General features: G+C 38.2%; 1 protein-coding gene across 3 annotated transcripts; it reads right to left on the bottom strand.

Moving 5' to 3' along the window:
• Positions 1 to 1419: 1419 nt before the first annotated feature.
• DIPK2A (divergent protein kinase domain 2A) lies at positions 1420 to 22805 on the bottom strand. Of its 3 annotated transcripts, none has more exons than XM_033005474.2 (3): positions 22017 to 22805; positions 6987 to 7290; positions 1420 to 4288 (listed from the first exon to the last, which is right to left on the bottom strand). In XM_033005474.2, the coding sequence occupies exons 1-3, from the start codon at positions 22668 to 22670 to the stop codon at positions 3957 to 3959; spliced, it is 1290 nt and encodes a 429-aa protein (XP_032861365.1). In that variant the 5' UTR covers positions 22671 to 22805; the 3' UTR covers positions 1420 to 3956. The 3 variants fall into 3 exon arrangements, with proteins under 3 accessions (XP_032861365.1, XP_032861366.1, XP_032861367.1); XM_033005475.2 differs by lacking the exon at positions 22017 to 22805 and adding an exon at positions 18726 to 18799; XM_033005476.2 differs by lacking the exon at positions 22017 to 22805 and adding an exon at positions 9504 to 9558.
• Between the last annotated feature and the right edge of the window lie 922 nt (positions 22806 to 23727).

Consider the following 23727-nt stretch of genomic DNA (forward strand, 5'->3'; position numbering starts at 1 on the left):
TAATAATGAGTGAACTAGTCAGACAAAGGCTATCAAATAATTTACAAGTCTGTATATTGCAACTTGAAAAAAAAATGCAGGTGAAGTCAATACTAATGAAGTTTCCATTTGATGGACTAGATTTTTAAAGGCTTGGGAAGACTGTGAGATAGAAAGAAACCATGAGGAACTTCAAAAGTGGTTTAAGCAGGCTGCACACCATATCTTCAAATTGAGAAGTATACTTCCCTAACAGAACACTTCTCTGACACTCACTAGACACACTCATTTTACAGAGGTTTCGCAGTCCAATCTATCCCAATCTCCAAATCACAGGTTTCAAACAACATAGATAACTAACAAAGGAACTTAGAGGTTAGTACTAACTCAGACATGTCATATGGATAAACCAGAATCCATGAAAGCACCATTGCCGGTTGCTACAAAAACATTAGACTGACTGTAGAGAACCAAAACGTTTTAGTGCCTTTTAAAGGTAGCCAAGGTCTCCACTCTAATAAATGTAAAGAAAATTGTGTTTGACCTAGCCTTTGTGGTAAACCAGAATAGCATACAAAGTTTAACATTATCTTATGAGACACTTCAAATATATCTCACAATGAAAAAGTACCAGAAACACCATATCTTGAAGTTCAAGGCAACCAGGATCAGACTATGCTACACTCTGGAGACTGTTGAAAGAAAATATGCAGCAGTTATTCATGCTAGTTTATTCTTAAGATTATAATGCTCTTGACATCCGAGGCACACTGGAAAGTTTACAAGTTTCAATCTGCATGCTTGCAGTTCCTGCAGATGTAAGTTGAGGGAGAGTGCAACTAAAAAAAATTTTTAAATCCAAGCAGCTTTGAAACAAATTGTTTCTATTATTCACACAGGCTCAGAAAGTCAGAAGGGAATATATGCTCTAGGTTAACTGCAGGACTTAGTTTCAAATGCAAATGCTCAAAAATCCAGAGTAAAGCATAATCATCAAAAGTTATTATGTATTTATATTACATTAACAGCTAGAATATTGTACTGAAGACACAGTGATGCTAGAAATATAAATTACTCTAAATACAAGGAAAAATAACTCTCTCAAATAATACATGAAGAAGATATCAACTTGTTTAATTTGAAAATATTTTCTTTCAGTTAATAGAAGAGAAAGATATGGCTTGATCAAGTTGTTTTTAAGAAAATTAGTTCTATTTATGATAATCTCCAAAACAAAAAGATTCCTGACAGATCATTCATACTTTGGATCAAACAGACTACTAGAAATAAGGAGAGGGAAAAGAAGTTCCTATCTGTCACTTCTGATGATGGTGCATTCTGCAATACAAGAACTAGTTCCATGTGTATTTTAATGCATCCTAGACTGAGTCAATCTTAAAAGACTTACTGATCTGAAAATGAATATCTGAGATGAGATTCTTAAAGTATTCTTTATTAATATCATTAGAAGTTGCAGAAACAACTTTCTTGCAATATAAAGGCACAGGGAGACAGTTTTGATAAAATATTCCAATCAAACAGTAACTTACAGTACAAAAGGACAATTGTAATGCACATACAAACCCCAAACATCTCATTCAAAAATATTTCACCGTGTTCATCAATAATAATGGGCAATGACTAAAAATATAAATTGTTATTGTACAATAAATATCTGATAGGTGCAAACAGAACAAGATTTATTGCTCTCCACAATGTTTTCCCTGTAGTGTTTTGTGTTTCCTTTAAAGTTCCAAATTCCTTTTATAATCGGCTTTAGTAACTTATTTCTAAGGGAACTAAACCCTAAACCAAATCTGATAGGACTTTCTGACAGTTACAGAACTGGCTCGAGTAGTAACCAGAACTGGCAGTATTTGTTTCTTTTATAACTTTAACAATCATACTCCACTCGCTCATTGGGAAATGTGGTAGATGTTTAAAAATCAACTTTAGTGATAAATCAAGGCTTTTATGGTATGGTAGTATTACCTAGTCTGAGTATTAGTCTATTTTCTTCAAATAAGTGGGTTTTATGATGAAAAATAATATGAACCTTCTCTGACAGCTTATGCCAGAGCAAGCATGTAAAACCATTTTCAAATAAGGGGAGAGGAGAAATGAAAATTAAAAGCTGCATTGGGTATTCTAACTTGAGGAAATGAGACAAGGGATTGGGAGAAAATTAGAACTACATAGGCAAAGATGACTTAAAATGAGAATTCTGAATTCTAAAATATCCTTAATATAGTCATCTAAGAAATCAAAAAGCACTCTGCATCTTTATATGGCTCCACTTTTTGAGCTTTGAGAAAGAAGGGCCAGTCAGTGAATTTGCCTTTTTCCTTACCTTGCACTTGCATCAGTCTGGTAAAGCAACAGTTTCCATCAGTCTTTTGATTCTGTAGAGGCATATTAACTTTGCTCCTGAAAGTAGCACATACTACCTTGCTCAGAATTCCTTTTAGCTTGTACAAAATATTGGTTTTTACACACATTTAACAAATACTAGTTTCCTTCGTTACTGTTACAAGAAGTAATATGCATACATTTCCTAAATGTATCTTTTTATGAATAAGACTTCAGGAAAATGAAGCATTATAGTAGTTGTTAAAAAAAAAAATGAGGAAAAAGCTTTAAAGTGAGTTCTTGTAGCAGTAACTGAGATTTTTATGAAAACTGTAATTTATGAGAACAACTCCAGATTTACACAAACCTCAACAAGTGAATTTTAACTGCACGGGGAATAGTCAAACTTAAAGAAAGGGTATCTAGAGTGAATACTGCTTAATCAATTTAGCCGGTAAACCAAAAGATGTATATTCAGTAAACTCCAATACACTTGAATTCAACAGAATTGTCAATGATGTAAAAGAAACTGCTAACTTTCTAGACATTATTATTCAAGTTAGGGTTTTCTTCTAGCATAATCACATAGTTTTAGAAGTTTTCAAAAAGTAACTAAGGACTACTGAAATTTGAATTTTGAGAATTAACAGCTTCACTACAGTATAGGATTTTTTCTTTACTATTTGTTTAGAAACTAATAAACAAAACCATTTTCTTTGGTTTATGCTTAACTACACTGGACTAGTGAATTTTTAGTTTTAGTCAAGCTTCTATCCCCAATTTAAATGAATACAGATATTTTTATTTTAGTCTCTCTCCAATTCTCAAATTATCTCTGTTAAAAATAAGAGTCTGCTCATATCATGATTTCCTCCTAAACAGTCATGTGTATATACTGGCATGAAGGGTTAAAGTTTTGTACAATAATTACATTAAGTGATATTTCCAATGGCAGAACTACAATGGACATCAAATGAATGTTAGTTCAAATGACATTTGAGTTTATGATGATATAAAAAAAAACACACAATGTCTAACCATAGTAAAATACAGTGTAAAACCCCCTAAAATTAGACAGTAAATGTGGGAATCCTGCACTCACAGTAGGAATGTACTGCACAGCATTAACATGAAAGCCCATTAAATTTGAAACAATGCAAACAGCTAGATTTACCTGGATGTAAATGCCACTTCAAGGTGTTTAAACAAACACAAAAATGAGACAATGTCAGGAAAAAGGCCTTTAAAACAGGCCATCAGTCTAACTTGACTTTCCAAGTAAGAACATCAGCTTCACAAAACTGTGACACTAACGCAGTTTTATGTAAAGTACCTTTGACACACAAGCTGTCAATTAAGCTATCACAGTCTTTTTTGACCTACTCCCTTTTAAATAGTTAGGGAGGAGAGTCAAGAGTAGCTCAAGTTTTAATTCAGTAAGTACCTTGTCTGTTTGCAAAGGAACATTATAACACCATAAAATTATATTTTATGGTATTTAGAAAAATGATAAACTAGTTTCTTTTTTTAATTATTTTTTCTTTTTAATACATAAGTTCAAAACTTCATTTTCTATGTGTCTTTGCAATAGTATTTCAGCCAGTGTTGCAAAAAATTTTCACTGTGGACTACCTCACATTGTTACTCAATTGTGCAAGGTATTCACGCAGTTCTTTTGCAGCTTGGAATCTACCATATCGCTTCTTTGGGTTGGCACACTCATCCAGCAAGGCCTCAAGTCGGCCATCTTTGGCAATTTCAGCTGGGGGGTCATGAAGTAGTCCTCCAGAAGTGCCACGCCATGTGGCATGTCTTGATAAAAGGTTCTGACAAATAGCATAATAATTGTGGTCCACAGTGACACGAGCACAAAGAATCTCTTTTGAAAAGGACAGACAAGCTTCTTTATCACAGTCATCAAATTTGCTTTCATACCATACATCCCAGTTTTCAGGTTTATCTGTGAAATAAGGAGACAGTAAAAAAAAAAAAAAAGTGTAAGAGAGAAGGAAAGCATAAGTGTGTCTGAATACAATCAGAAGCTCAATACACAGCAAGCTGGTAACACTGAACTATTATCCAACTTTATTTAGATGAACTTTTAAATGTTCTAGTCTAAGATTGCATCTGACAGTTTGATATACCCTTCTGATGAAATGGTCCTGGCAATACAAAAAATAAGGGAAAGAAAGAAAGAGGGTAAAATAGATAGCTAAGGGGGAAGCAGAAAAAACAGCACACTAAACACATTAAATCTACATTCACACACATACACAGAGGAAAAAATGTAGCATAAACAAGTACAAGAGAAAGATCCACATCTGAAGTTGAGAGAAAAACAAACAAGCAACATGATTTATTTTAGCAACATAGATTTGGTTTCTCCAGTTGCCCTGGGAACTAACACTAGCAACTGGTCTACCAAAGAACCAAAAAAAAACTACTACAAAGTAATTACCTTAAACTTCAGAAACATTATCTTCCAGCTTAATTCAGACATGGTAGTAATTAAGAAATGCATATAAAAAAAGCAGATGCATTATATATAATTTTTGAAGAAAGAAAAAAATCAACAAAAAAATGGCATTTGCATATATGTATAAACCCTTCTGTATATATATTTTAAATGTTATGACAATTTGAAGGCGTAACTAGTGGCCTTGTCACAAAGGTTCCTTTAACTTCAAACCTGATTTACAGAAAATACCTTATACAATAATAATACATAAAAGGTTACTGAGTGTGAGATCTCCTGAGCTCTCACTACTTCTTGTTAGAAAACTTTAATCTGAAGTTTCTAGATTAATGACATCTTTGAGAACTGGCAGTAATCTAGAATCTTAAAAAAAGGAGAATTGAGACTCCGTGTCACAGAGTCTCATAGCTTTGCAGATCTCTTTTAGTACTGTGATATTCAAGGAAAATTTTATCTCATTTTGATAGTCTCTGAGCTGACTGTTGGTCTACTCATTTATGGTTCACTACAAACCAGTCTAGAAAAAAAAAAAAGCATGCTGTAAAATTTGTACAATGAACAGCAAACTCAAATTGGGAAAAAAGCTAGCAACAAAGAAGAATGGGAAAAAAGGACTTTAGCAAATTAAAATATGATATCCTATACAGAGTACAATTAGATATTACTGTATAGTGCAATTGGACAGAATGTACATATTCATATATATAAATGGGTATATTAATCACTCTAGACAGAGACTTTAATGAAACTTTTCAGATGAATGAAATCAGTATTACATGTCAAATTTATACAAAGACTGAGAACTTTCTTGTGTCCTCATTTTCTGTGTTCCTGATTAAGTGTTAGATTACAAATCATGCAGCAAAATCCCAGTTAGATCCAAATTATTCTGAGAACTATAGACAACAGATGTAATCATGACACTTCAGCATTCAGCTTCTGCAAAAAACTACTTGCTCCTATTCCACGTATACATAAACTTTTCCAGAGTACATTTGGTCATCTTTGTGACTGAGAAATTCAGACATGCTCCAAAAGTCAGTCTTAAGTAATATTATTTTAAGAGGTTGGAAAGAAAAATAAAAAAGGAAAAGAAAATTTATTTGTATGGCCCCTAAGTACTAAAGTAAATGGACTGGATATCCAATACATTAAAAGGTTTTCTTGGGAGGCTCAGATAATTTTAATATAAGATCCTTGAGAATGTATAATATAAATCTAATACAAAAAAATAAAAAACAACAAACAAAAAACCTAAGCCCCACGCCACCAAACAAAAAAAAAACCAACACATACTTGCTTGTAGAAAAGTATGTAGATAGAAAATACAGTCTTAAAGTTAATTCAGCAGCACAACATATGAAGTCTATTTGCAAAGCTTAAAAAAATCCATTCACCTAAAGCAAACTGGAATCACTTGGCCTACTGCCATGAACTTCTGCAGAATCTAGGGTTTCATGTCTCCAGCCCTCAGGTCTGTAAAATTTTCCTTATAAGCTCAAAAGGAATATAAACCCATGTAATGCCACTTTGTTAAACATGTCTCCTGCTGCCCCTGCTTTGAGTTTTTACAGTTGACAGAAAGATGAACAAATTTTCACTATTCCCATTTAGAAACAGCACTAAAATTACCAATCCTTCAGTTCCATTATTGCAAAGCACCAACCTGAACAACTGAACTAGAGGCAGGCTATGTAACTAAGGTAAAATGGGCAGGTAAGACTGTCTTGTCATTCACAGAAAATAGAACGCCAAGACTTCCGTCCTTACAGTTGTCTAGAAAAAATGAAAGCAACTTCTCTCTTTTCGCTAAGGTAGGCGAGTCAATCAGCCAGCCCATCTATCTGTCCATCCATCTGCACAAACACATCCAATGTCCAGACCCTCTCTTCCCACCCCATCTCTTCGTTTAAGCAGGATTAGAGAGATTAAAAGTAAATATAAATCAAGTTAAGGTAAGCTCAATGCTTCGTAAAATTCACAAATTGGTCAAGTTAATTAGTAGTCTAATTACAGAAGAAAGATAATTAGTATGTTAATTAGTAGTCTAGTTATAAAGCAAACAAAATGGGTATTTAGCAACTACCCATACTTTAAATATTGTGCTTGCAGAGAAAGAATCAAGAGATGTGGGGGGAAGGGAGGGGAGGAGAGGGGAGGGGAGGGGAAAGGAGACACTTACTCTGTCTGATTAACCTTTTGTCTGCTACCAGAACGTTTTCTGCATCTACAATGATAACTTTCCCATCTCTTGGTCCAACTGCAAAGTTGTCAAAGCTGACATCAAGGAGGTAGAGTGCAAATTCAAAGTCATTATTTGTCAGCTGCTCAGCTATTTCCATTAATTGCCAGGCCAGATCCACTCGTTTCTCCCATGGTGCATTAAAGTAACTCCACAGCTCTTCTCCAACGTAATTGACAGCCACCATTCTTCCACATGCTCCTAAGTACTTTGCGAACGGCCAACCCTCATCAGATGGAAAACTCTGTATATAAAAAGATTTTTAAAAATTTTCATTAATATAAACCAGCTTAGATTTTAAAGGCTGTTCAATAAAATTTAGAAGAGATAGCTGTAAATACCCATCAGAACTACATTTCCATATACTTCTAAGTTTTGAAGAGAAAGAAGGAATACAAAATACATTTATGTGAGTAGGAGGCCCTGCTGGACTACTAAGGGGAAAGAGTTGGATGATCTGAAATAATATATAACCCATATCTAGCCTTCCATATACTATATATATATATATTCACATACACATGCACAACTCCATCAACTGTCTTTTTATATTGGTGTTTTATACATAGCTGTTGTACTAATACAAGTATACTTCCCACCAAGATAATTTTTCATCTGGTATTTTTAATTAAAACCAATGCTTCTAATAACCTAAAGGAAAAAGCTTTAAAAAGTGGCACCTCCTTCTCTCCAACAAACCTTCCTTCCCATTTTTCACAGTTGATTGAATTCCTTTGAGAATCCTCTCATTTGACGATTTCTCACAGGAAGGATTACAGAACAGATTAAGGTATAAAATAAATTTTAGGTTTCTTGTGCCTCTAGTACTCCTTAATCTACCTCTTAATTAATTGTGACATATATACTCTGTGTGTTTATTACACACAGCCACATAATAATTTTATCAAAAGTAAAATCTGTCTTCAATAGTAGATTTTGGGGAATTTAACATAAAAGACTGAATAGTAATAACATACTACAAGCAATTAAAAAAAAAAAAAAAACCAAACAACAACAAACAAACCCAAAAGCACAACAGCATATTTTTCCTTCTTCAGTTGTGCTGAATGTGCGCTAAGACTTTAGTATGAACAGACAAGTATTTAAAAGGTATCCTCCATACTATGCGTAGGGAAGAAAGCATAAAAAAATTTAAGCCCCAAATGCATAGAACTTAGCAATCTTCAAGAGTGTAACATACGTTAATTTTAACAATTAGGAGATACTACTATGTGCACATGCTCCTTCCTCATGCACTACCTTGCTATCATGTCACAAGAAGCAACTCATAATCAATTCTGCAATGATGATGTATGTAGCAAAGGTTTTACTCCATCTCGGTTGAATGGCATGGTGAGTTTCAGTCTGAATGGAAGCTTTATATCTCCTGGAATCCATGATGGCAGAAGATATTTACAGTAAATTGAGAAAAGAGACACTGGAAGGCATTACATCATGTAGAACAGATCTCAACTACAAAACCAGTCAGGGAAGAGGTGCCCAGAACTCACCCATCTGTGTATGTATCCCAATTTAAAAAAAATTTACAAAAGTTAGGGTGCTTACATACCCAATCACCATAGCCTTAGAACCCATCCCTCCCCTACACCAATCCTTCATTTTGCCTATGTCTGTGCTTCCTTTGGTAACAAAGTTTTGATCATTTTCTCTTAACCACTGGGCATCAGCTGATGCTAAACCAAGGCTAGAATACCAATGTTGGCCAGAAATTCTAGAAGCTCTGTAATACACAAGGAACTGCAAGTCACATCTACTCCCAAGGATTTAAGCTTATTATTGAAACAAAAACAGCAAAGTTAAAGCTATATTCAATTCACACACTAAGACTTCAAATCTAGTATTAAAAAAGCCCTGAACAAACAAAATAGATTTGCTCAGATCCCAGCAGTCAATACAATAACATAAATCATCAATATGTACTCCAATCTTTACTCACAAACTTGCTTGCGTATTTCACTAGTTGTTTTCTGTGTAAGCATGCTCCCATGGGAGGAGCCAAGTTTCATTAAAAAGAGTACTAACTGGCCTCTGACCCAAAAGGTCATTGGAACAATGGATCCTCTAGCAATATCCAAGAGAATATTCTTAGAGTTGTGTTCCCTACCTTTTAAAAGACACTGCTGGTAAACACACAGGAAGAAAAAGTGGAACATGAACACTTGCTTGGCATTGTAACAAGTTTCTCCTGGTTATATCAAATTTCCAGGATCTCACAACAGCTGCAGGTTTCAGGATGTAAAAAACAAAATCCTGTGGAGAGATTGTCTCCATCTACTAAGTGACTTCACTTTAAAACTTAGCTACAGAATTTTTAAGTACAAATGCTATTAATTAAAAGGTATACTAGAGCACATCAAAGCCTCTGAGAAACACAAGTGCTTCCATGGTACAATGATTCTCCCAGAAATTCAGAGGCAGATACAATTCCTTTCTTACCCATTCTGAATCATTATGTGAAGAAGTACAAAACTATACAGAGGTGACCAGGAAAAAGGAACAGTTATTGAGAGTCCAGATGATATTCCTTCCATCACCAGCCTCCGTACCATCACCACCAAAAAAAAAAAAAAAAAAACAGAAAAAGGTAAAGGTTTGGACATTCCTTTGCATTTCTACGCCTCTGACATTGGAGAATGTCACTCTAACATTTCATATGGCTCTCACTTTGGAGAGTCTCCAGCCCAGCAAACCAGTTCACCTACCTACAGTGTGCTCATTTCCAACCTTCTTCTAAAGGCCTTTCAGAGAGAAAAGATTAAGGATCAAAGTTTGTGCTCGGGAAGTATGCTCCTTGCCAAATTCTACTGTAAGTGACTCAGAGCCCTTCCTTGTTTTTGTAATGTCAAGTAATGATTGTTTATATATCTTATTCCAAATATATATCTGTCAAATAAGAAGGGATCAATGTACTCATCACATGGCAGGTGAGAACCTAATGTGCTTAATCCTCCAGAATAAGGTCAGCCTTTACTAAATTTTTATTTTGATAAAGAACAGAAAAGCTTAAAGCAAGTATTATTACCAAAACCATAAAATACTTAGCAGAAGGTAGTATCAGCACATACAAGATTACCATTTTAAGATTTCCATTATGAATACAGCCTCATGGTATTAGGATGTGCTGTTTAATGTTATCTAGCTACTCTCATCAAGATGATCCTTCTAGTTTGCACAAATGAAAAATAACCACTTTCACATTTAAGTGGCTTTTGTTAAAAGAGCATGACTTAACAGTCTTTAAAACACTTTTTTTTTATATAATTAAAGCATTTAATAAAATGTTATGGAAACTCTTAATTGAGTCCGTATATAAAATGAAGGCTGACTACCAGGGTATCCTGCACCTAGCTTCCAGCAGTCCTTGCTCGGAACACTTAAGAACATTGCAATTTATTCATCTAAAGTGTTCAAATTATTTAATATTTTAAATATAAAATTTTGAGATGGTAAAAATACCCATTTATGTGCTAAAGCTATTTGGTAATTTGATCCTACTGGAAGCTGAACATCCATCTCAGACTATTCTGGATCAACATGTCTTCCATGGAATTTTCAAGAACTCTTCAAAGTTTCTACATAGCAAATCTTGTCTATATAGTACATGTGAAGACATTAAAATCACAATTAATATATATTGTTGACATAGTTTGCCATCTTTATGGCAAAGCCATTCAGCTAGCCTCTAACATGGCAAGAGAAGACAACAATTTTAGGGGAAATAACTCTCACTGCAAAGAAACTTTCTTGTTTGGTCAGAAGGACATCAGACCCATATCAGTATCAGAATAGGTTCCAAGTTTTGGGGGTGCCTAAGTGGATGGACTTCTACCCTACTTTGATCACCTGATCTAGCCACATAAGCAAATCTGGTCATGAAAAATCCTGGTGATACAGAACTAATTTGATGGTTTTGAGACCAGTAGATTTTCAAACTGTGATACAAGTAAGCAGAACTAAATCTCTCTCACTAACTGAATCTACTATGCAATAAGGATGACATTATCCAGTCTTCAGGTTTTTTACCTGTAGGCTTCAGGGCAATTTATGAGGGTCATAAGTACAGGCAAATATCCACTAGTTCAGGGCAAGTAAAGTGATACATTCCACAGTTAAGAAGTAGGCTGGGGTTTTTTTTGCTTGTTTTGTGGTTAGCCAGATAACCTTCCAACAAATGAAGTGTGTGCTAATTCAGTGTTCCTTCCTTATTCTACAAACAGGCCAATATAATGAAAACTCATGCCTGTGGCATCAATAAATGCCACCGAAGTGAGATTTCTTGCATATTTATCATTACTGTATTCAGTCCCAGACCAAAACAAACAAGTAAGCAAAAGGCTGATGTTCATCAAATTAAATTACTTATTTATAAAGGAACCTGTCATTTGACTCAAAAAGAAACAAGCAGGAGTTGGTGCTAAGGCATAATGTCCAAAGAACTCTGAGCAAGCAAAAATTTTTCGCGCCAGTGAGTGGGATCAAGGGGCATATGAGAAAATTCAAAATACTGCCTACTAGTATCTATCAGGAAAGTGCCACAGAGCTCAGTATTGGGGAAATCTGAACGTGTGTACCTCTCAGTCCTGTACCCATTCAAGTCTACTTTATCCATATTTTATTATCCCAAATTTGTATCTTAAATTGAATAAAATTTACCTGATTACATTTTCTGATAAACACAGGTTTAACTGATTTCACCAAGCGTGCATAACATTTTTGTACTGCTGCATTTTATCACTACTCGATGCGATATATTCAATTCGACTGCTACATCAATGATTCCTAAATATTTTTATTTAAGTACGGCTTTGGACCACCCTACACCTTCTCCTTTCATATATTCCAGTCCTGCTCTGCTTATAGATTTGCCTCCCTTTCTAAATATAAATTCAACCACAAACAGCTGAACCTAGCAAAAGGCCATGCCACCATTGGAGGCAAAGGAGGCCATCCCTCCCAAACCATCAAGCACACTCATTTCTATGCCCTCCTCCTTCCTGTGAGCAGTAGCCTGATCCAGCTTATTGCATCACCACATCATGCTAGTACTGACAAAAGAGAGAAGGCCTGAACAGCCAGGTGCAGAACACAGAAAAGGAAGTAAGAGGACCTTTCCTTTCCAGCAGCAGCGGGGATTTATGTAATGGATTAAACTGATTTTGAAAGTACAGCATTAGTCACAATGGCACACTAATCTTCAAAACACATCTATTATGCTTCCTGCGTTGTGTTTCTGAATTTCATTTCACACAAGAAATTCTAGGAGCAGTTTGGTTTATTAAGAAGTGAACATCCCAAACATGACTAGTAAAATACATGCATGCCATACTGTAACACAGATATATTTATAACTCTGCAGCAATAAAAAGATCTTTTGACAACAAGAGTGCAGGGACTCCTGCCAACATCTGCACATGTACAAACAACATCTCTGTTTTGGCTCTCTTCCAACTGGCATGTAACAGCCACATCTACAGTTCATTACCCAAGTCAGTAGCCGAAGAAGGGGATAAAAACATGTTCAAGTGCCTCATTCAGCATTTTTATAGTCCCTCAGTAAATTTGACAAGAATATTAATTGAAGTTCAGATCTGTTGTCTTTGCAAGCAGAGATCTGTAACTTTTTGTACTATTCTGTTTTGAAAGCATCTTTCTAGATGAAATGGCAACTAACTTAACATGAGGATTTTTTTTTCTTCATGTATTAAAATCTTGAATGCCAGTAAGACATGAACACAAACTTGTGCAGTCATTAAACATGTTTTCCATGAACAAGTTGCAGTTAGAAACAAAAAGCTTAGTAGTGACCAAAAATCTCAGATTTCTCTGCAATAATGCATAACATTATTGTAATTTTTATTTTAATTCTCAAATCATTAGTAGTATAAATATTTAATTAGATCATTTTTTATGAGAATGTACTTTTTGAAGACTTAAAAACATGCATTTGACAATTAAGATAAAAAATAAACTCTTGTTCAAAATCGGAAAAAGCTATCTGACAAAAGAATCTGCAATTCTGATGCACCCACTCACATTTTATCTGTTGAATATACACACAAATGCCATGGAAACCACAGACAATTAAGCTTTTAAAAGTGTTTTTAAATATAGTAATGCATTTAAAAACTACAAACAGGTAGCTTGGTAAGTTTTCCCTCATCAAAGTTGTCTTTCTCTATTCAGAGAGAAACAGGTATCATCTTCTAACAGAAAGACAGAAGACAGTAAATATAACCAAAAATCTCTGCTATCTCCATTCCCAGTGATGCATGCATCAAAAAAATATTTTAGTTGCTCTAACTAGCATAGCTACAATATATCTCTCTAAGCAAGGCTTAAAAACCTAAACAAACCCTGTCAAAGGGACAAAGGACATTTTGTTCCTAAACGTACATCTTAAAAAAAATATTAATTAAATAAATTTTAAAATATTAATAATTAAATTTAAAAAAATATTTTAAAAATATTGCATGTACGTCTTAAAAAAAATACACTGTAGTCTCAGAATATTGAGAATTAATAGGGTGAATTTATCATTTCATTGAAGCATAAAACACTATCAGTGCATTTGTCTTCCTTACTTCCATCTGTCTAAACACAAGAAGATACACAAATCTGCCACTGATTTTGAATGTTCTGAGCTGTGAATTAGATCATGCAGTGAAGACTCACCAGATTGAAGCTGATAAGGCCTATTGTAATCTGCAGCAACACAAATCCCCTTTGAATTAAACACTTTAAAGAATATTAGTTTATCATAATCAAGCATATAATTCATCCTAATAATCAAGTCCAAAAAAAGCCAAAACAGTTTAAGTAACAACTGACATCTTTGAGCTAGTGTTCCACTGTACCATTAAAAAAAATGTTTTTCATTTACAAAACTACTCTAGAAGATGCTACGTGTCCCTACCAATTTTTGTATAAAGTACTATCTAAAAACAAATCAAACAAAAACAAAACAAAGCAAAACAAAACAAAAAAACAAAACAACAAAACCAAGAGCTACACTTTAAATACGATGAAATTTAAAAACATATGCAAAACAGAGTGGGGATTTCTCTTCCTACTACTTACGACCCTGAAAACCTTCATGGCAAAATTACACCCTTTGTGGCACCTTCTCTAAAATCACCCTCCTAAACTGTTTTTGCCCAGGCACAAAGTGGCATGACAAGTAGAATTTAAATAACATGCTCTTCCTCAAAAGGGAAAAAATTACTTCTCTCTCAGACAGTACAGTTGATTCTGCAGTGTAAACATAAGTAACACTTGTATTAGTCACCAAGGCAAATAAGTAAAGCTCTGGAACCACGACAAGCCTGAGATGAGATTTTAGAATGAAACTTTTCAGATCAAAGAAAGTTAAAAAGCAGATTTAAATGTAGATGCCTTCTTTTGTCAGGAATTGATCTGCAGTGGAAGGTATGTATTTAAATGTATTTGTGAATGTTAGTGAGTATAATGAAAACAATTTCATTCTCAATTATATGCCAAATCATTTGACATTCAACTAAAACTCCCACAGAAGCAGCACATACTTATATATAGCACACACACACACAGTGAAGAATAGATTTCATTGAGTATTCCAAATATTAGTGTTCCCATTGAAAATGCATTTAATTTACTTGACTTTTGTTCAGTTTTATTACATTTGAACCAGTTACTACATACAATTCAGGCCAACAAGAAGTACATATCAGGCTTAACTGACACACTATTGGACAAAAATATACAGATAACTCTAAATACACAGAATGAGAAGTTGCCAACTATTAAGTTGAATACTAGAACTGTAAAAGTTATATTTCACACTGTTACCAGAGATATGTCATTTCTCCAAACAAATTAATGAATAATGATTAAACACAAGAACCATACTAAAGAAAATTTAACGTTGTATTGGTTGTTACCTGTTCAAATTAGTTTGCAGTTCATAAAAATTTGTTCAAATTAAATTTCCAATTTATCTACTTCTTATCAGTTACGAGTCTGGAATATATCACTATAAAGAAGTCCTAGCAGAGATGGCCTACCCTTATTTCTGAAAGTTAATTTGCAAATTAAAGAGACTAAAACAAAGCCTCAATTACTTAATTCAGCGAAAGAAAACACAGGTCCCCCTCTACATCAGATATACCAGAAACAAATGGACATTGTTATTTCAAGCTTTGCAATGTGGGGCGACACACTTCTTTTAGTGTTCCTGAAAACTGCTAAGAGTTACAATTTATCAGCAGGATTTCTATTTAAGTCTGCATAGTGATTTCTCAGCAGCTTCTAGATTAAGACAGTCATTCATCATAATGCATACCCATAACAACTTCAAGAATTTCTAGACTATTCAAAAACATTCCTTATACTTTACTTACATGTCTTCACTTTAGGAAAGTTTCACCAGGAAGAAGGATGAAAATGGTTTTGATCATTTAAGGAACATAATTAAATATGGTAACACGACAAGTATGAGCCAGTTCTGGCCTAACATGTCACTGCAAAAAATAACTCTTCAATTTTCAATACAATCAAATCAGTGGAATATTCTTGTAACACGAAGCTGTTAAATTTTAATTCACCAAAACAAGCATTTTTAATTTCTTTTTAAAAACATGGTCAGTGGAAATTCAGGAACAGGCAACAAATTCATCTCCTTTCTCCACAATACTCAGAAGTATGTAAAACAGGAATCAAGAAAAACTAAAGCCTCACTTTAACACCTGAAATTTAAATCCTTTGCTTTCTGAATTATCTTTTCTACAGGTGTCAGTCAACTGATTTGTGCAAAAATGAATTCTAAGAAAAGACCTAAAAAAAAAAAAAATCAATTTACCCATAAAGTAGCACTTGTAGAGCCATTTCTTAAGCCTAGTTTATATCTACTGCAAAAGAAAAAATAGCTTTCAAACAAAAAAAATAGTCCAACTGCATGGGAACAATGCGGGGGGGAGGGCAGGAATTCATGATTTATAATAATCTGCCACAGACTACAGTGAACCTTTTAAATTAATTAATATATGAAATTGCAGATAATCAAAAAGCCTCAAATCATCTGGAGATAACATGACTAAATAGTACATACTAAATACTACTCAGTATGTCAAAATGCCAGTATCTGTATGAGCCAGGACTTAAATAAGACAAATCCACTAGAGGACATACCAGGTAGTGCAGATAACTGCTTTAAATCCACTATTTGGTATTCAGCATAGAAATTATGTATCATAAACACTAAAGTGAGTAATGAAGAAAGCTTAAAAGGCACCAAGTATTAAAACTGGATGGCATTCTGCCACTGTATTTAGAATAGAACTACAGAAAATAACTTATGACTAGAATAGTGTGCATGATTTTTTTTAAAAAAGAGAAATCCCAGGCAAGAAAATCTGCCCATTTACTTCTTACTGAGTTATATACACATGGATCAGCAAAATGATTATGCAAAACATTTGGCTAAAATCCTACTTTGAGTGATTTCAGCACAAGAAATTGTTTAAAAGAGATCACAGTTAATGTTTTAATATATGTTTACCAGACATCAATTTCTGTTCTTCCCATAACAAAACCAAACAGAAACCCCAGTGATGACATGAAGAGAAACCAGAAGAATTTTAGGTTATGTGGTAACAGACTGTTGATGCAAAGTAATTGTGCTAGGAATAGAGATACAGCTGTTGGCTTTCAGGTTTTTTTCTGTTCCACAAGGAGTAAAACTGATCAGAAATTGTGAGAAGAATAAAGCCATTAAGCTTAAGTATTCAGAAAGCTAAATACGTATCTGAGGGAAGCGCAATGACTTACAGAGTTTATTTAAAAAAGTAGACATACTACTATTTCCCATATAGGTACTGGAATTTTTCTTAGAGTCAGAAAAATGAAAGTCTTTGAGACTTGTAATTTACATACAGGATACAAACGTTCACCATCATTCTTTGAAGAATCTTCATTTTAAACAGGTAGATAAAAGCTACAGCTCAAGACAAAGTTGCATTAATGCCCTCTGGATATACTTCACATACACCTTCTATAGTTTGAAAAAAAAAAACACATTACTTGTAAGCATTTTATTTACTTTAATAGCAAAGTCTGTTTGCAAACTTCAAGTTTGCTTTGAAAACTAAGCAAATGCACTGTCTTATTAATAGTGCATCTGGTGGCACTGTACACCAATCCAACAGCCAGCACAAAGGCAAGACTGAGCATTCCAAGACCAGCTCTAGATGCACTTTTGCCACAACAATTTATAGAACCCATGTTTCGGTTTTGCTAGGACAGATGTAAACTGTCTTTTCAGCCAACCATAAGATCTTAGGAGAAATACAGCCACTTCACTGAAAAACACAATTTTCTTACCTAGAAACAATTTCTTACTTCAGCTGTAGTATGTTTTACTGTAGCTTCCCCAACTCCCAGAACAAGGATTTCTCCACTTTGCCCTGGTTTTTGGGTGTTGTTGGGTTTGGGGTGGTTTTTTTCCTGTTTAAGTACAAAACTTACAACTTTGCCACAATGTGTTAGACAATGCATGGCAGCAGCGGTGGCACAACGACAGCAGCTCAAAGAGTGTTGAGACAGCCACGGGGGCTCTAAATAGGAAATCTGGAGGGGCTGATAGAGATCAGTGCAGGAGTTCTACAGAAAAGAAGATGTATGTCTAGAGAAAGCTTAACTATTTCCTCAAATCTTTCTGTTGAACTGCCTTGATTTTGGAAAAAATCTTGTTAGGAATTAGGGGAAAAAACAAACAAACAAACAAACAAAACAGCAGAATTTGTATAAGAGTTGAAGCCTGAACAACAATCTTAGCCTCTATGGAAATTAACAACAGTCAGAAAACATTTTTTGTTCTCTAACAGTAAGTTTATGTTTCTACTTGCAAGGAAGATAAAAATTAATCATGTTACTTCATACAGCTGAATAACATCCATTATTGGAGCGCATATCATGGTTTAAAAAATGAAGAAAGCTTCTCCACTACAGTTATTTTTAAAAGACAAACTAGAAAGTAGGTGGTTTATAAAAAGTCATAGGGTGAGGATAAAACTACTTACATCCATGCTGGTTCTATGAATTCTGCAAGAAGTGAATATTCACACTGCATTCAGTCTGTAATCTAATTTATTTTTAAAGTTCTGCTATTTCTTCACCAGGCAACTTTGGTCAATTTATCTTTGCAAGTGTTTGACACACATAGTCATCATATTCAATTACGAATCAGATGCCATGCACATATCCTATTGTCTAAGCGATTCCTATTTAAAATACTTTGTTTTCCATTAAATGAGTTGTAGGAAACAGCAGCAAGTTTTGTTGTTGTTTTTGTCAGAATAAGCTGTTCATGTTTATATAAAATATTGGTTTAGACGTAGCAAATTTTGATTACAAATTAGAACTTACTTTACTGAAAAGTATTTGCCTTTATTGCAGAAAAGGACTACTAGAAAGAAGAAGGAAAAAAACCCAAACCTTTCTGAAGTTAAATCTTAAACATTTACACTTCAAGTTAAATAATTCTTTCCTTAACCTTCGCATATAGGTTGTTTCATTCAAATGTTAATTCAGATAAAAAATGTGAGAGAGTTTAATTACTGACTAGTTTGGCAAGATTCTATGAAAGTAAAAATAATATTTAATACCCAGAAAAGATGTAAACTGTACCGAATAATAATGCAGCTGTTCTTCCATTTGCTTCATGAAGTAAAATGTCAAAAGGGGCTGAATTCTTCACTGAGTACACCTATGCAACTGTTTAACAAATGTGAATAAAGAAGGTTAACAAGGAAGCTATAAAAAATACAAATACTGAGTTAGGATTACAGTAAGTAATCTAAACAAAACTGTGCTGTTTTACTACTGTTCCAAGACTTGTAACAAAAGTATATCCATGCTATGGGTTAAAACCCCACCTGAAAACTTACTACAGCAAAAGCTCTAAGTCAGTTGTGACAATATGCAGTTTGTAAACAATGCCACTTTGGGAATAAACCATACGCCAAATAGGCTTTGAGCAAAAATCCCAATCTCTGACAAAAAGTTTTATAATCCACAAATCAGTTGCTCTAGAAGATGATTACGGTGAATTTTCTATTATAAAGCAAAGATCAAGCTTTAAATTCAGTACCTATTTACATATAGCTGCTCCTATAACTTAATTAAAGAACACAGAACTTTAATGTACTGAACACTGAGAGTTTAGAAGTTACCTCTGCTTCCAAACCAAAACTGTTATTCATGACAGTGTTTTAAACAGCAACGGTAGTGTTTCATTAAAAGCTCAAGGCAAAAAAGAGTAGTACTTTTCTCTGTGCCTTCCGGTGACAGACAGTATCAATTAAATGCATTGATTATTTATTTATTTAAAATGAAAATCTGATTCTTCACATGACATCATGCATGTTTCCCTTCTTGAAGCAAATGATTTTTAGATCAAGCCTGTAAGTCTCATTCCCATCCCAGTATCTGCCCTCATCAACACCACAGAAACTACATCATAAGATGTTTTACATATCTCAAATAAAAATACAAGCAAACTTCTCAGTATTCAGTTATCACTTCTGGTAAGCAACTTCACCTTTCATAAAAAGCACCTCGCACCTTGCTGTTGCAACAGTGATGTAATGCAGAATTATCCATTCCTTACGTGTTTCTCATGTAGAGGCTGAGAATGGAGCGGTATGTGACATGTTATACAAATGAGAAGAGTCCATTCAGACTCATGTATCTAAGATATTTCATTCCCAACTGCTGGAATTCAAAACCTCCAGTACTCATCACCAAAGTTGATAAATACTCTTCTGGAGAATACATGAAGAGTGTTTCAATATACAAAGCTGGCCTGAAATTCCCCAGAAATATTTTCCAAGAAATGAATATTCATCAAAATTTACAAGACTCTGCAAAATATTTTTGATCTGATAAGAGGTGACACACGACTTTACCACACTCTGGTAAAAGCTGCCTCTCTTCCCAGCAATTTGACCTGCTCTGCTCTCAATAGCACCTTCGCTAAGATAAATGGTGAGCAAAGTGCTTGTTAAATTCATGTCCAAAGATTTTAATCTCTTTTACAGATTTGCTTGACAGCCTCAGGGCTCAGCCACAGCTTATCAAGAAGCTGACAGGAATCAAAGCTCTGAAATCAACCAGTGCTGTCCACCGCCTTTGCTCCACCCCACAACATTAAATGCTGTCACTGTGCCAGACCTTTTGTCTGTAAAGAACACATTGGCCCCGCAAATTATGAAGAAACATACAGAGCTGTTTTCTGGCCATCTAGGTCTATGCCTCATATGCTGGAACCAGTGTTCAAAACCAAAACTGTAAATTGTATGAAATGTAGCCAAAACAAATCGATTCCTAAAGAATTTCCAAATACACTCATCAAAGCAAAGCAGTTTTGATTCTCTTACTCAAGTGGAGTTTCCTTTTTCACTGAACCCAGAAGCAACTTTATGCCAGAATGGAAGAGACATACTGTTACCCTAAGTCCACTGAGAATCAAACTGGAAACTTACTTTGAAAACAAAAGCCAAGAGCTGTACGTGGAGAGACTAAGGGGCAGAAGGCATGCTACCCAAAGCCATATTTTTAATTAAGTAGAGTTCATAAATGCATTCTCCAGAAATTAATCAGTAGGTGAATTTGCTGGAGGGTAAAGCTTGCAGCACTGCTTTTTAAGCATTAGTTGTTTCTTGGCCTCTCGCTAGAGAAACAGCAGATGTTTAGAACAGCAATCATGTAGTGATGCTTTAAAATGTATTTGCAAACATTCTTTTTATTATACATCAGATAAAGGCAAGGGTAGTTCAGTTGTTAGATGAAACAATTCCGAGTCCAAACTTACACACTAAAGGCATACCTGGATTTCCCTCGACAGTGCTAAGAGCCAAAATGTAAAGCTCGCAATCCAAACAGATATGCAATAGAAGCTACTGAGTAGTGCCACAGAATAAAGCATTTTCCTACAAATTTTTCACCTGAAAATTTACATAACATGTTAACGCACAAATTTCTAGTATGCGTACATAACTGGTCCTTTTAATTAAAGAATATAAAATATGTAACTGCTGAAAAGAGAATACTGTTAATTTATTTGTCACTTCATTTTCAGGCTATGAAATACCTATTTCTAATTTCTACCAACAGAAAAACAAAAATTATATTTAGTTCAGATAAGAACATGACATAGCACAAGTCAGTTTTTGACAACAAAAGCACAACAGCATTACAGTAAACTCTCTACCCACTATCTTTTAAAGTAGACCCTAAGAATTCCCGATCCCTAGAGGTGCCTAGGAATACATGTATTATGGGAGATGCCAGAGGATTACAGTCTAACGCTTAATTGTAAGAAAGGCGTAAATCCACCAGAAAGCATCTGCCTTACAGCACGCCGCTCTGCCCTGTTTCCTGCAGAATAGCAACTTGCTCGCACCGTTTGCTACCAAACGGAAAAGCAAGCTCCCTGCCTGGACGAGAAGGGCAAGAAGGACAGAAATCGGGTTAAAGCCTTGGAGCACGGTAGCGCCGAGGAGGAAGACAAACCAGGAAAACACCCAAAGTCTCTGAGGAGGAAGAAAGAAAAACTATGAGACTGAGATAAAGAAACGCCTCCGGCCCAGGGCGGGAAGCGGGGACCCTCTCCTCAGCCCTCCCAGCCGGTACCTCTAGGGAAGAGTCGCTCTTAGGGCAAAGATCCGGCGGAGGACCCGGGCGTTTCGCGCCTTTCGGCGGGCAGGCCCCTCCGCGGAGCTCCGCTCTCCCCGCGCAGGGACAAGGCTGCAAAGCACCCCGGCCACGGCGGGGCAGCGCGGAGGAAGCGCCTGGGCGGGCGCCCGGCTGGGACGGGGCGTCCAGCAAGGGGCCCGCCGGCCGCTGCCCGGCCGGGGCCGCCGGTGCAGCACCAAGGAGAGCGGGCGGGGGCGGGCGCCCACCGCCGGGCGCGCTTACCTGCAGCACCAGCGGCTCGGGGTTGAAGGCGAGGGTGATGAGGAGCTGCATGCGCTCCGAGTCCTTCAGGTTGCGCAGCAGGAAGCTGCCCGAGTCCTTGGTCTCGGCGTAGCGGCGGACCAGGCGGTCGAGCAGGCGCTGCGAGGGGCAGTGCACCAGGTCCGACCAGCCCTCCACGGCGTCGGGGGTGAGGAGCCGCACGTCGCCGTTGAGGCTGGCGAACTCGGTGGCGTGCAGGGCCTGCAGGAGGTCGCAGCGGCCCCTGCCGGTGGCGCGGCGGCAGATCTTGGTGTCGATGTCGGCGAGCTCCTGCGCGGAGCCCAGGCGCTTGAGGACGACGCGGCGGCTGCCCTCGCGGGGCTCCCCGTAGCGCGCGAAGTAGACGTTCTTGACGTTGAAGAAGTCGAGGAGGCGCAGGCGGCCCCAGCTCTCCAGCCGCAGCTGCCCGTTGAGGAACTTGCGGCACCAGCTGGTGCCCCAGCAGGCCGGGCACTTATTGAGCTGCAGGAAGCGCCGCTCCGACAGCTCGTTGCGCTGCAGCGAGGCCAGCAGCGAGTGCGTGTTCAGCACCAGCGCCGCCGCCAGGCTGCCCAGCACCGCCAGCTTCACGTAGCGGTACAGCCGCCCCAACTTCAGCGACACCAGCCGCAGCATCGTCCCGGGCCGGGCCCCCCGCCCTCCGCCGCGCTCGCTCCCCGCCCCGGCCGCGCCGCAGCTCCGGCACCAATAAACTCTCCGCCTCGCCGCTCGCCCGATAAAAGGCGGCCAAGTTACTGAGGGGACGGCGGGGAGGGGGAGGGGAGGGGAGGGGGGGAGGCGCCAGCAGACCGCCGGCCCGGGCGGCCCCGCCCCCGGGGGAGGGGCTGCTCCGCTGCCGCCGCCGCTCCCGCCGCCGCGGAGGTGGGCGCGAGTCGCCCGCCCCCCTTGGAGGGAGGGGGGGGGGGGGGGATGTCTCCTCCTCCCGCCGCTGCCCCCGCCCACGCGGGGCGGGGCCTCGCGCGAGCGCCGGCGGTTGGCTGCACGTGATGGCGGCGCGGTCGCGTGCGGCCCCCCCCCCACGCACACACACACGGAGCTAGGGGGGAGGGAGGGAGGGGACTGCCACGCGCGCGGAGTGGAAGCTGGGAGGGCGGGGCTGGGGGAGGTCCGTGCGCGCGCGCGGAGGGAGGTGCGGGGCGGGGCGCACTTCCCGCCTCCACACCCCGCGCCATCCCTCATCCCCGCGCCGCGCGGGCAGGGGGCGCAGGGTCTGCAGTGGCGGTTGCCGCCATGTTGCCTGCCTACCGCCGTGCCGCGGCGGCGCTCGCCCTGCCTGAGGCCGGCCCGGCCCGGCCCGGCCCGGTCCGGCCGCGCCGCGCCACCAGCGGGGCCCCGACCTTGGCGCTGCCGGTGCGTTTTGCGCCGCCCCGCGCGGCCCCGCTCGCGGCCCGCGCCTCACAGCGGCGGCGGGCGTGCGCGAGCCACCTGCCCTGAGGGGTCGCCGCCGCCGTCCCGCCCGTTGTCGCCTGTCGCGACGGCACGGGCGCCTCCGCGGCTCAGACCCGCCGCTAAGCGGCCAGGCGCGGCGGGACCCGGCCCCTCGCCCCCGGGGACCGGAGCCCGGCAGCCCGCTGTGGCTGGAGCCCGGCTTTTCGTGAGCGGTGTCCGGTGCCTTTCAGCAGGCGAGAAGCACAGAACGGGCGCTCGTCGAACTCCGTAGCCGACAAACAAG

Source organism: Tyto alba, unplaced genomic scaffold, assembly GCF_018691265.1.
Source record: "Tyto alba isolate M040663 unplaced genomic scaffold, T.alba_DEE_v4.0 Super-Scaffold_10, whole genome shotgun sequence".
Classification (NCBI taxonomy): Eukaryota; Metazoa; Chordata; class Aves; order Strigiformes; family Tytonidae; genus Tyto; species Tyto alba.